Raw genomic sequence first — 15,045 nt, forward strand, 5'->3', positions numbered from 1 at the left:
GAGTGCGGCGTAAAACTAAACTCACTCACTCACCCAATCGCGCAGATGGATACTCATGATGATCACTTGATTGTCTAATCCAAACTCAATTATTTACAGACCGCCACCATATAGCTGAAATATTACCGGGTGTGGCATAACATATAGTCACTCATTCACTAAAATATGAGATTCTCTGTCTCCATGGTCTTCCACGCTATGGGTCGGTGCGTTACATAGACAAAGTCATGTTCACATAAAGAATTTTGAATGAATTTCTATGGCTCCTGGTTTCTAACCCGAAGCTGTTCAACAGCGCATCACAAAATCCAGGAGCGATTACACCGGATAACCCAGGTAACATGTGAAGTGCTATCCCACCGGGTACCCATTTTCTGTTGAGTGAACAGAGGCATTTATTTTATCAAACTCACTTTCCTGAGGTGAGACCACATGTAACATGTGCTTTGTTGAGGGGTAGGCTTGGACCCCTGGAAATCGCCAAGAAGTCTTTGAAAACATTTAAGGCAACACTGGCCTAGACGTAGGACTCACTATGGCGGCCATCGGAGGCACTGAGTGCAGAGACGTTCCAGAACGCAAAATGTGCAAATACGGGAAAAAGCCTTATTGTTCGACATGATCACTGCTTGAGAGGAGAACTCCCTAAACTGGTGAAAAACACAACGCGAACCATCACTCCAGTATGGCTGTCAAACGGCCCTATTAGCCATATTCTGGTCTGCGGTTCGTCTGGTATGACAAGAACCAATAATAATAATCATAATAACACCGACGGAATATCAATAATGAATCGCATAATTCCAATTTGACTTCTGCATTTTCGGCATGGAGCCCTAAATGTCAGTGTACCTCTTTCAGCAGGACTGTATTACATAATTTCCAAAACGACGCATCACTGAATCAAAGAAAACAGTACGACAAGCAGAACACCCTTTCTATACTCACACCCTAGGCTCACAATATAATTGATAATTGTTCCTTTGCCGTGGCATTGAATCAGTGACAATTGGATTCGAAATTACTGTTATCCAAATAATCCGCGCTCAACTATACGCTAATTGCAATGTACAACAAACAATGTCCAATTAAACGCGGTGTCGTTAATTAGCGCTGCAACCAGCACCTGTCGCCGCGGCCATTCCATACACCTTTTCATCCAGTCTAATGTCGCTTTCAATCTGTTGATTGCATACTGAGAGGCATCAAGTCGATCCAATTTGCCCGCGGATGCACTCTGATTTCATATGGATGGACCTGCTATGTTCTGTATAAAGAGATACATCACATCACGCGGAGCATATGCTGCACGTGCACGCCCCCTGTTGCACGCTTATCGCTCGGGATCTGCTGTAGGATTGCGTCCATTCGCCTCGCAACTGACAACATTTCTCCGTATAGAGAACAACGGTTTGTGAATGCATACTTAGAACGGGCTATTCTCCCATTCCTTTCTGGCTCAACTCTACCATGGACCGGAAGATTCCTCACGAGGTAATGTAACAATGATTTTCATAATATTACATCGAATCTTTTAGGCTAGTTCAATACATTATGTACACCACAATTTATGTAGTTATTGTTGTTCCCTTTAACCGTTAACCTTTATAACTTCGTTTAGATTATGTTTTCATAACATTCATCTCTGGGACCATATGCGATATGTGTTATCAGTGTACTGTCAATCGACATCAGTTAAGGTTGGTAAAATCGCCATATTTGAAGGATTTTGTTTGATTCAAGCAATCGGTTAAACATTCTATTTACAATTGATGAAAACAATCAGCTGCAGGGAATAAATGATCTCGATAATCCCCGGAGACAGATTCCGTTCGGCGCAAATACAAACCTGTGCTGTGAATATTTTACGATTGGATCAGCGAATATTTATCAGTGATGACACCACATCCATTTGACACCTCCCGTGTCGTTTATGAAAAATCGTGTTTTAAATATATTCATTTTCACATAATACGCACTAATGGACAAATGAATAGGCCTGGGGCTTAAAGAGCTTTTACCATACACACCATATAAACTATGCAGACCAAATGAGTTGAGTTACCCGCAGTAAGTTCAGATATAGCCTATTGCCTGTTCAGACAGCTTGTTATACCCCCGGCTTGTAATGCGGGGGATATAGTCGACGCCTCGTCTGTCCGTCCGTCATTCCGTAATCATTTTGTTTCCGGAGCATAACTCAGGAACCGTTCAATATTTTTAGACCAAACTTGATACATGTAATAATCTCAACCTGTAGTTGTGCCTTTTGCTATTTACAGAGTTTTGGCATCTATCTATCTATCTATCTATCTATCTATCTATCTATCTATCTATCTATCTATCCATGGAACAATTTGGTGTTAGTCTAATGGTCGGGTGGGGTACGTTTCCGGAGCAGAACTCAAAAATCGTTCAATATTTTTCTGCAAAACTTGGTAGATACATCAATCAGAACCTAAAGTGGTGCCTTTTGCTATTTACATGTTTTTTTGTGATTTATTATTTTCTCGGTTTCCATGGAAACGTTTCGGACATAGTCTCAAAAGCGAGAGGTGTGTTTCGTTTCCGGAGCACATCTCAAAATTTTTGTAATATCTGTCAGCAAAAGTTGTTAGAAATGTGTGGCAGATCCCAAAGTGGTGCCTTTTGCTCTTTACATGTTTTTGTGATTTATTATTTTCCCCGTTTCCATGGAAATGTTTCGGACTTTGTCTCAAAAATGGAGGGATGGGCTTTGTTTCCGGAGCAGAACTCAAAAACCGTTCAATATTTTTCTGCAAAACTTGTTACATACATTAGTCAGATCCTGAAGTGGTGCCTTTTGGTACTTACAGGTTTTTGTGATATATTATTTTCTCGGTTTCCATGGAAATGATTCGCACTTTGTCTCAAAAGTGAGAGGTGTGTTTCGTTTCCGGAGCACATCTAAAAAAGTTCCTAATATCTGTCAGCAACACTTGGTAGATATATGTGGGAGACCCCAACGTGGTGTCTTTTGCTGTTTACAGATTTTTGTGATTTATAATTTTCTGGTTCTCCATGGAAACGTTTCGGACTTAAATGGAGGGATGGGCTGCGTTTCCGGAACACAGATATGTAGGGGAGACCCTAAAGTGGTGCCTTTTGCTATTTACAGATTTTTGTGATTTATCATTTTCCCAGTTTCCACGGAAAGGATTCTGACTTAGTCTGAAAATGGAGGGATGGGCTCTGTTTCCAGAGCACAACTCGGAAACTGTTCAATATCTTATAGCAAAACTTGGCAGATATTTGAAGCAGACCACAAAGTGGAGCCTTTACAATGTTTTGGCATTTTTATTTTTCCTGGTTTCCATTGACTTAGTTTCAAAATGGAGGGATAAGCTTCCTTTCCAGAGCACAATTGGTAAACCATTTAATATTTTTTAACAGATCTTGGCAGATATATGAGAGAGATCTTGAAGTGGTGCCTTCTGCTGTTTACAGATATATGGCATTTATACTTTTCATGACTTCCATGGAAACGATTCAAATTTAATCGGGGGGGGGGGGGGGGGGGGGGGGGGGATGTCATCTACTGATGACTCTTGTTTTAGTAATGGCAAAAATGTCAAAATTATGGTAATCGCACTGTATATTTCTTAGTTTGTCCAGTCGAAACACAATTATGAAGGTACTAAGGTGCATAAGGGACCGTTTATAACTTAAGGCCGGGGGATGGTGAGGATTTTTATGGTGTTGTATGTACAATGTGGATGACCCACCTACCCCCACTAAAATAAATCAAAACTGATGTACAACGTAAGTGACCCCCCTTACTAAACCTTCTGTACAAACATCAACGAACCCCTTCCAGAACATGTGTACAAAACTGATGACCCCCACCTCCCCAGAACAAAATGGGTGCCCCCACCCACCCCCACCCCCACCCCCAATCATTCCATAAACTATGAAACGTTTCTAGTACAGATGTTTTAAGTTGTTAGACGGTACGTGTGTCTTTTGATAAAATCGAAAGCCGTCTTTGCGACAAAATGTAGGACTAACTTGGCATTTGATAACCCAGAATATATAGGTTTTCCAAAGCAACGTGTCGAATACTTTGATTAGAAACTGCTGAAACGAAGACAAATGTCAATACATTTACTTCATTTTTCAATATGCTGAGTCAATGTTGTGCATATTATTCAGGGGATAAGAAAAAAAAAAACATTTCATTTGGTTCAATTTCTCTCTCACGCGAAAAACCGTCCTGCTCTACATTTAGGAACGATAACTTAAACCGGAAACATAGTGTGCGCATGCGTAGCTTTACTGTTGTCAAGTTTGAACAGAAATGCAAAATGACTTGAGACATAGAATAACTAACGGAGCAGATACTGCTTTGTTTAAACAAACACAGTATCGTTACAGCACGGTATGTGTACGTAAATGTGCTATTTCGTATGCGTGTTCATTGATGTAGCATGCTTGGGTTTAATAATTTTCTGTGCGCTTTTCATGATGCGCCCAGGCATGTCGCCCGAAGCAATAATACATGTCATCTACGTTTTAGTGGTATAAGACAGTCGTATCGCTTGCATTTATAGACTTGATTGACGTGCCATATGATTCCGAAGACGTTCGTTCTTTGGGTATCTTGACAATCAATCGCAAACAGTATTGCAAGTTCACTATTGCTAAAGTCTAACGGTATGTTTGGTGTTTTTTCAGATTAGTGTTTCTAACATTTTACCAACATTCTCTTGTTTCATGTAATGTAGTTTCTGTTCGTAACTCTGGATTAATGTCCACCGATGTGTTTCAAATTCACAAACTGGTGACGATCCGTTTCCCTTTAGTTTTGCTGTTTATTATGTCTGCTGATAATAATGTTATTGTCAATACATGCTGGGGTGTGATTGTGGAATGTGTTTGCCACCAAATATAATTATTTTGCCACCACGTTTTTCTTATTCCAGCAATAGTCCTTTCCTCTGGTACTCAAGGGGTTATGGTTAGGTTGGAATTAAGGTGGCAAACATATCCTGTAGCTGCTCTGATTCTTTAGATATACATAAATGAACATACTATTTATGGCTACAACTCACAAGATGCATGCATCATAGATGTTGATGAACAAATAATATGTTTTTATTTGTATACAGCCAAGAATTCCTGTTCCTGGAATTCACCATTGTAGTGTCAATTTGAGATCAGCTGTGATGGTACAACATTAGTAGCATGGAGATTTTGACTTAATTATCAAATATGTTAAATTTTGTAAGAAAAATGGGTGTTGTCCTGTTGAAGAGTTAAACTATTGTTGTAGTCTTCCCAAACATTTGTCATGCAAATCACATCCCTTACACATGCCTTCAGCAGGTTTCATTATATAAATACAGAAAGAATTACACACATGTTTCTGAATGTATGAATGAAAATTTGATATTTAATTTGTTATGACTCTGGATACATGGCTTTGGCCATCATCTTTAGTATGTTCCTTTTTGCTCCTGAATGCACAAGCTGATGTGTTTGGAAAGGATATATCACATTTTACATTGTCTTTTATGTGAAAGTGTAGCCAGGTTATTTTAAGTGCTGTTAATCACTTTAAGGGTGCGGGCAGAAAGATGGCAACTGCTAGCTTCCTGGCCGGGAGTCCCTTGCAGGGGGGTGGGTCACCACTTGCACAACAGCTGCCACGGCTGATGCAAGAAACAGAGTTGCAGAAGCTGTTGACAGATGAGCGGATGCGCAGTGAGCAACATAAAACTAACTACCAGCAGCTGAAACTAGAACACTCAAGGTGAGAGGATTAGGAAGGATTATCATGCATTAACCACTAGGAGATCTATCTGATTCAGATCAGAGTTAAAAGTTGTCATCTTCTTCATCTATAATGTACTTTTAGGCCATGTTTTAAGTGGATAGTGTACTTAAGGGCATAGTTTCACATTACTGGTCTGACAATTATGAGGCATTTAAATTTGTGTTAGATAATGTGTTTGACACTCTTTCTTAAAAGATAGTTTTTGTTTTTTTTATTGATTATTTGAATATTCCTGTTTTGATGTGATCAGATTACAAGATGAGTACATGCATCTACAAACGGAGGTTAAGACCACTATTGAAGAGAGCCGCATTGTGCAGGAGAAGTACAAGTCAATGCTGGAACAAACCAGGAGAGAACTTGTAGAGAGGACAGCTGAGGTCGAAGAGCTTTCAACTAAGGTCTGTAGTGTGTCAGGGCAGTGATTAATGAAGTATTAATTGTGTCTGACCTCCTGTCCATCACCTGTAATCATCATGGTAGATATATCTTAAAATATTAAATTCATGAAGTGATAATGTAGAGTAATTTGTATTATATTTTGCTTCATTTTCAAATAACTTTAAAACTGTGGTTATAGACTTGATACATAGGTGCTGGGTGAACTAAGATACCATTACTACAGAGTTATATTTTAGCACATTGTCAACGTTTACCAAGTATAAATCTTTATAAGCGTTCTTGTAGATAATTTTGCTTTAAGATCACAAGGATATTTTATATTAATTCATTGAAAAGGGCACTATCTCTGGCTTAAGGGTTTTGAGGGTTGTTCTTCTGAAGACAGTGTAACAGCTGTGGTTTGTGCTTCTTGATTTAAGCAGAGTTTTAAATATCTACTTTCCCCTAATATTAAACTGATGTTGTATGGTATAACTAAACAGACATATCCAGGGTAAGTGTAGTAGTGTTGACAATATGGTGCCCTTTTACAGGTAGTGACCCCCCAGAGACTGGATATCCTCAAACTACAGGTGACAGAAGACCTAGAGAAGACCTACCGGGAGAAGTACCACAAGCAGGAGCAGGAGATTGAGGAATATCGCAGCGCTCTCAACAAAATCCGATATGAGTTCTCCTTCCTGAAGTCAGAGTACGAGCATGACAAGCTGGAGAGTCAGAGAGTTTTGGAAGAGGTGAAGATGCAGCACAATGCAGAGGTAAGACTAATGGGGTATGTCTGAGAAACAGGTAAAAGAATTCATGGGAAAGAGTGTTTTGCTTAATTTTCTGTACTGTTGTTCAGGGCACAGTTGTCTCGGGTGCGACAGTTTGCTATGCAAAGTTGCATTCCATGGTTATGCAGGGGTTCAAAAATCACATCGCCCGACGCCCGGGACAAGTCAGTTTTCGTTTCGGGCAATCAGATAATGGTATCTTACTTGTCCGTGGACTACCAGATAATTTCCACTTATGGTTTCAAACTGCAAATACTCTTGGATTTAATTTCATATCTGCTCATAATGAAGTTATTAAAGTTCGCTGTAATTATGAAGTAAAGGTAGTAGAGAGTGAAATTATCACTCTTCGATAAATAGGCCAGTAAACATTAACATCACACATTGTGTCATAAAATCAGGGCAAGTGGAAAATTCGTCAGGACAAGTTACTTTCTTGAAGTCACTTGCCCTGTGCCAAGTGGCTTTTCAAAATATTTTTGAACCCCTGATTATTATGGCAGAAGTCTGTGATTGGGGATTCAAATCCCTGTCTGGCTTAACTATGCTTGTAGGTTTGTCTGTGCCATTTCTGTGCCGGAGGGTTTTTCACAAAGTAGTACACACTGAGATTACACTCCTCCTACATGAAGCTTTCCCCGTATGATATATACATAGACTACTGTGGTATGAAACAGTGTTTTCTTGATGGAATGTTGTACACTATTTAAAACATACTGTTGTATTGTGACTATTCCTTTCAGGTGACCAACCTTCGTAAAGAGAGGGATACAACAATCAGTCGCATCACAGCTGAGAACACAGCCGACTCTCAGAAGGTGCGGGTGTTACAGCGGGAGAATGCTCAGCTCCACCTCAAGCTGAAGAGCCTTCTTTCAGAAATGGAGGAGATCCGTGCTCAGAGGGAGAAAATCGGACTTGAGTCTGACAGCGTCACTCGCATTCAGTCCAAGCAGCTGGCAGAGAACACGGCAGTAATCAAGACTCTTGAGGTAAGGCACAGTAACTTAAACTGTCACTTTCTTTAAGCTGTGTTAATTGAAAGTGTTTCACTGAGTTTTAGCTCACATCTTATGGTGTCTGAAAATTCAGTTAAAAACCCTGACATGTTTTTGTAAGGATTAATATGTTAACATTTATCATAGATGAAGCATATTGATGTAAGACATATTGTATGTGTTTGCTAAATCAACTGTATGGAGAACAGGTTGTTTTCGTTGGTTCTAGTGTGTGCTTGCCATGAAGACCTTGATTCCTGTCTCTGAGAAAGTGCTTGAATATTGCCAGCAGTGGTATTCAACTCTTTTCCATTACTTACCTACTTGTGTAGAGATGAATACATTTGTTTGCAGGCTGAGAGGGAATCTCTGCGTCGTCAGTCAGACAGCCTCCAGAGGGAGCTGTCCGGAACTGGGGAGACCCACAACCGCCTTACAGGGAAGATCCATGAACTGGAGAAGGAGAACCTGGTGTTCAAGAACAGAATAGAGGAGCTGACACACAAGAACAAGGTGGAGTTGACCAATCTGAAGATGGAGATGCTGAAACAGAGGGGCGATCTGGAGAGGGAGCGTGACAGGCTGGCTAACATGGTGGAAGGTAAGCAGAACTTGGCAGTTTCTGGCTTAACCTTCATCTCTCACTTGTAGTGGTTGGATGACTGCTCCAATAAAGGTTATCTGTGGTCTTAGTGTTCTGTTGATGCTGCAGACTGTAAATCGTGCTTATGTTACTGTCAAAATGACGGGCACCATTTTGGGCAGACACTTCACCTTCCAAAAGGCTGATAGCCTGGTTTCTTTCAATTTGAGTTAAGTATGGCATTGTTGAACAAGGAGTAGTAGACCCAAAGTTTGTGCAGTCTGTTGCCCAGTAATGATGAGGACAAATCGTGCAAGTGGAATTTCACGAGAAATGTGTGCATGATACCCACATGTTCATTGGAATGGTGCTTTTTGTGATTCCTTCTATTGATGTGTTTTTGCTCTGGCATTCCAAAACGCAACGAGAATTATTGATACCATCAGGTTTCACTGCATGCCAAAAGCATATATCATGTCCATTTAGGTCCAAGTTTGTTTCCTTAGGATTAAAAAAAACCTTGCGTATATATAACTGTAAAAAACAAAGAGTTTTTTTAATAAAATATAGAGGTTTTGTTAAGGAGTTTTTTACAAGAACATACACAAGATTAAAAGAAATTTTACTGGAAATCAATGTTGTGGATATTTTATACTTCTTATTCTTGAGTGCCTATTGATATTAAAAATCTTCCTGTAGACAGGGGGTTGTATTGGTGTTAAAGATCTGGGTCCGGATCCAGAAAATGTTCATAGCGCTGTGACAGTCATGAGTGAGTTTTGTTAAACGTTGCACTCAGCAATATTCCAGCTATATGGTGGCGGTCTGTAAATAATCCAGTCTGGACCAGACAATCAAGTGATCAACAGCATGAGCATTGATCTGTGAAATTGGGAACTAGTGACATGTGTCAAGCATGTTAACAAGTTTGACCACCAAATCCTGTTATCTCATACAACAAGCATAGTCGTCTTTGTGGCATGCCTGGCATGCTGAAGACCTATTCTACCGAGGATCTACATGGGTCATGACTATGGTAGCCCTATGATAAACTGTAGAGTTATGACAGGTCGTAACGTTAAGAATGCTTTGTGGATTGGGACCCTGATTTTGGAGAGAAAATATCTACAGATAGCACTGTTTAAATTTCTTGTTTAGTCAAGTTTGCTTTAGTGGAATTTTCTTATTGGTCTTCAAATCCTCACATAGGTTGATATCAGTGCATATTCATTGTGCAATTCCATGTGAGTGTACTACAATACTGTTGTCATCTCTAGATATGCAGACCAACATTGAAATATCAGAGCACAAGATTGAACAGCAGAGCCAGGCACTGGAGGAGAAGGAGCGTGAGGCCGTGAGGCGAGTTCAGGCAGCTAGGGAGGAGGAGTTCACCAAGTTCACACAAGCTGAAAATGAAAAGTCAGTCTATTATCCTACATTAAACATGTTAATATTTAGCTATGGAATTAAAAATAACCATTCTAATCTGTTTGTACATCTATAGGGCCAAAAGAGAAGATGTTTGTTTAAAACAGGAACACTTTGAATTGATACGTTGGTGGACATCATATTATTTGACCTATCTTGTTGATACTATTTTATGATGTATTTCAAGGTTGGAGTTGGAGGCCAAGCTTCAGGAAGTTGAAAGAAGAAAGATTGATGAGGAAGCTGCACGACATGCAGAGCAGGAGCGTATGGAAGAAAGAATATCTTCAGCAAACAGTGCTCGAGATTCAGCAGAGAAGGAACTACTAGTGCTGAAGTAGGGAGTTGTTTAAATCTTTCTTTGTTGATAGTCATTGTTTTATGATTCAAGATTACTTTTCCGAAATGAATTTTGTTTTACCTTATCCTTCATTACTCCGTAATGTATATACTGCTTTTCCTTTGACAAGACGAAGTTGTGCAATGGAAACGTCAAAGAGAGTTACCATATTGCCATCACACTTCTTTTCTTCTTTCCTTTTGATTTTTGATTCTTCAAGAACGGTTTGTGACGTTTTCATTTTTGATGAGATGTGTAATTATATATTTACTTGGTCTGCACATTGTTCATTTAATTCACGTTTACTTTGTGTGGCTGTTTGTCCCATTTAACTATGTTACATTCAGTGCACGTGAACACGGCTCTGGTTTGTAGGGCTTTCTCCTCTGTAATCTCTTTATTGGCTATATTACCAGTGTTGTTCTACACTTTTTTGTCCTTAATGTGTATTTTGTTTTGTATATTTTTACTAATGTAGGATAAGTATTTGAGTACAAAAAATATCTAGATTTTACTGGTATTGTTTGCTAAGTTGGGTTTGTATGTGGAGGATCTACTATTTCATCCTTAAAAGAAAACCTTTGTTATCATGGCCCCAATCCATAAAGTATGCTTAGCAATATGACCTATCACAAGTCTATATGTATCATGGGCTTGCGAATGGTGTAGTACTACGGACACCTTTTTATGCTGTCCCTGTCCCTCTTTATGTTATGTACTAGTTTTCCAGCTATGACTGACTGTCATTTTGTTTTCAGAACACGAATACACAATTTCGAGTCTCTTCAAAGTCAGTTGGAGCGAGAAAGGGGGGAAAACACTGATCTCAAAAGTAAAATCAGCAAGCTTGAGGCTGAGTTGGGTGGTTTCCTAGGAAATGAACATGACATGACTGATCAAGTGATCAAGTTAAGGAATCAGAATGAGTTGTTGAAAGATGAACTGAGATTAACACAAGATCAGATGGTGAAAATCCAGGACAACCATGACCGTATCTTGGCAAGCCAGAGGGCAGCATTGTTGGATGAGAAGGCACAGCTGGGATTAAGGGTTCAGGAATTAGAGGAGAAATACAGCAATGCTCATTCTAAACTACAGAAAGCAGCATCCATTCATAAAAAGGTAAGACAGTAAATGGATAAGTCGCTGCATAGAGATCCACAAATTGTTTGTCTGATTCATAGTGTTATGAGCTATGTAAATCGGGGACCCTCGTGTTTAGGTGCAGTTTCTGTCACCATGAATGTTTTGTTTATCTTTTATTATATGCCTTCATCCAGTGATTAAGAGGCCACATGACCATGGAATTCATTCTGTATTACTACACATTCCATTTCCAGTATAATGGCTGAATGTGTAATGACTGTTTGCAAATAAACTCTGTCACACATTTAGTTGTGTACTGCATGATCTGTCATTGGAGCAGTCTCCAACAATGTCTTACATAGCACCTGTAAATTTTTGCTTTTATAATCAGTGAGGGAAAGGAAGTTTCAAGGACGGAGGTGGCTATATATGGCATAACAGGTTAAGATTCTGGTATATCTTTTTGGCAGATTGCAAGGGGCAAGGTGTAGCTTAGTTGTTAAAGTGTTCACTCTTCACACTGAAGATCTGGGTTCAAATCCCTACATGGGTACTATAAGCCCTTTTCTGGTGTTCCCCATTGTGATATTGCTAAAATATTGCTAAAAGCAGCATAAAACTATACTCAATGTGGATAGTTAGTTTCTGAAGTCTGTTGTCTAATGTTTTTGCTAAGTTCAACATCAAATGAGATAATTTTCAGTGTTGAATAATGCACATTTCTGTATGCAGACTGGAGGTATGACAGTTAATTTTTTTCTTTTCAGTACAAGAAGAAGCATCACAAGGTTACGGATCACCTTCGGGAAAAGCTGCAAGTGCTTGATGCTAAGAACACAGAGCTAGACCTTGAGAAACAAGCACTTTCGTAAGGAGAAATGTTTTGGTTCTGTAACTTATTTGTATATTTCTATTTGATTGTGCTTGCTATAGTTGGCAACACTAGTCACAAATATTCAACTGTACAGCTTTTGGCTTTAACCATCAGTCAGTGGTAAAATTATGTTGTGTTCAGTTTGATCAGCTGGGCTTAAATACCCACAATAATATCATACAGTCTACTGAAACTGGCACTGAGACTCAATGCTCAGGCTAATAGTATGAAGACTGCTGTAAATGTGAGATCAGACTTTGTGTTAAGTTGGTTAGAGTAAGCGTATCTGGATGTTTAAGTTGCTTCTGTCACAGACAGCTGATGTTTTTTTTTTGGCATGCAGCGTTTTCTCTGTGACTGCTGTCATACATACTTCCAATGGGAGTGTTTCCCTGTGACAGCAGATGGTGATACATATAGGATATATTCTTCATAGGCGCTGTGTGCCCCAGGATGCTTATAACCGTCTGAAGAAGCAATGGAAGGACCTGTACCGACGGCACCAGGAGTTCCGGGCTATGTTGCTGCCCGGTGTCCGGCATGTTAACATTGGGGACAAATCATTTGCAACCATCAATATGCCATTTGATGCCTCACTGCCAAACTGGAGTGTCTTAGATTTGGTGAGATATGATTATATCTAGAGAGAAAGTACAATAATATGCACTAGTGAACACTTTGTATTTGAGGTCAGGTTTTTAGAGTTTATGGACTTTGGGTCCAAACACGATTTTCTTGTTCAGTTGTCTCCTTTCATTACCACACAAAGGTTCGCCAATTCAGAAAGTTATCTTTGTGCTTACATGATTAGCATGCTTAACATTTACTTATGACGTGAAGTTCGTTGACAGGAAAGATATGACATGGTGATTGTGCTCCCACATCTCAAACCTAGCTCTATACCCGTGAAGGTCACTGGGTAGAATAGGCCTTCAGCAACCCATGCTTGCCATAAAAGGCGACTATGCTTGTCGTAAGAGGCGACTAACGGGATCGGGTGGTCAGGCTTGCTGACTTGGTTGGCATATGTCATTGGTTGCCAATTGAGCAAATCGATGCTTATGTTGTTGATGACTAGATTGTCTGGTCCAGGCTTGATTATTTACAAACTGCCGTGATATAGTTGTAATATTGCTGAGTGCAGCGTAAAACTAAACTCACTCACTCACAAACCTAGCTCTATGTCTCAGCTGATTAGGCACCCTGGCAAACACTGTTGCTATTTACATATCCAAGGTTATTGTGGAATTAAACTTTCTCATTTGTGCTGGTGGCAGGAGCGAGAGCACCAGGAAGACCTACGACTGCTGAAGCGACGTCTGGACGCTCTTGATGACACACAAAGGCAACAGCTGCAGGAGCTGACAGAGATCACAAACACCTCCTTCCGCCAGTCACAATTCGATGGCCATGGTACACTGACCAAGGCTGACCTTGATTGTCAGAGCACACCAAGAGACAATGCGGAGGATTCCAGAGAAAAGGCAGACGAAGAAAAGGCCTCCATTTGACATTTGTTGTGAACTCATAATTACTGATTAATAGTCTTCATTCTTTTTAGATGATTTGGTTATATTTTTTTTAATTTCTACATGTTTAATATATATAAAGTGTCTATATAACTCAGGTTCATTTATCTTTCTATCATGTCATCATTTTTAAGTGCCTATGTACTCTTTCCAGTCAGTTTTCCAGGGTATCTGAAAGGCAATTGTATGTTCATGGGGAATACTAGAGGGGTTCTGGTAGGGTAGGCAATTGTTTGTCTGATTCATTAGATCTGGACACTATTGCTGTAGGTTTCAAAGTAGTGAAACTGTAATTAAGAAAGATTGTCATTATGAAATTGTTTTGTATATCTTTGTTATATATATTGTAATATATGTATAGATAAAATAAACATTGTCTAAGCAATTGCGGTCTTTAGTGCTTTTGAGCAAATGTGAGAATGAGAATCATTATCAAGGTCAGAAAACTTGTTTGAACAAACTAAATGCTATTATAACCACAATAGCTCCACTTAAGGATTCGATCCAGATACCAAGCTTCCAGTGGTGGTTGTAAACAGATTCATGTGGTGACCAGTATCATTGAGGTTTAGATCTCTGTGCTTGCCCTTGATAAACAAACATCTGAGCACATCCTGATACCTATCAACCCGTGAAGGTTAATGCAGGGTATTATAAACGAAAGTTGAAGGCTGTATGAGATTGTGTCTCAAGATTTATTGGGATACCCATTTTAAATTGAATTTTGTGGTGAAGTACTGAAATACAGTTTTGGCCATTTGTTAGATAACAATTATTTGTTGTTTAGTGTTCAGATGCTGAATTAAGATCTTGGGTCATAACGCTTGAGAAAACTGCTTTCTGATTGTTGATTTCCTGTTGGTGATTTTGATGGTCAAAGTTTACTAATAGTCAGACCCGTGAAATACAGCACAGAATAGGTCTTCAACATCCCATACTTGCCATAAAAGGTCCAGACTAGATTATTTTCAGATTGCCGCCATATAGCTGGAATATTGCTGAGTGTGGCGTAAAACTAAACTCCCTCACTAATGGACATGTTCATGTGACCTGTATTTGGATATCCTCAGGTGATTTTGTGTGTTTTGCCCTATGACATATTGTCTTGAGACCCACGTAGTTCCGGATTTCCATACATATAAGAAGCAACAAATGGAATCGGGCGGTTGGGTTTGCAGACTTCGTCGACACATGACGTTGTATCCCAGTTGCATAGATCAATGCTCATA

General features: G+C 39.5%; 1 protein-coding gene across 1 annotated transcript; it reads left to right on the forward strand.

The window, feature by feature from the left end:
• The first annotated feature begins 4,261 nt into the window (after positions 1-4,261).
• On the forward strand, positions 4,262-14,201 carry LOC137295901 (centrosomal protein of 83 kDa-like). Its single transcript, XM_067827471.1, has 12 exons — positions 4,262-4,399; positions 5,583-5,773; positions 6,048-6,198; positions 6,733-6,957; positions 7,719-7,967; positions 8,328-8,574; positions 9,834-9,978; positions 10,175-10,324; positions 11,086-11,449; positions 12,181-12,281; positions 12,724-12,910; positions 13,565-14,201. Exons 1-12 carry the CDS (start codon positions 4,319-4,321, stop codon positions 13,796-13,798), a joined length of 2,325 nt encoding a protein of 774 aa, XP_067683572.1. The 5' UTR covers positions 4,262-4,318; the 3' UTR covers positions 13,799-14,201.
• Positions 14,202-15,045: the final 844 nt, after the last annotated feature.

This window comes from Haliotis asinina, chromosome 9 (genome assembly GCF_037392515.1).
Source record: "Haliotis asinina isolate JCU_RB_2024 chromosome 9, JCU_Hal_asi_v2, whole genome shotgun sequence".
Lineage (NCBI taxonomy): Eukaryota > Metazoa > Mollusca > Gastropoda > Lepetellida > Haliotidae > Haliotis > Haliotis asinina.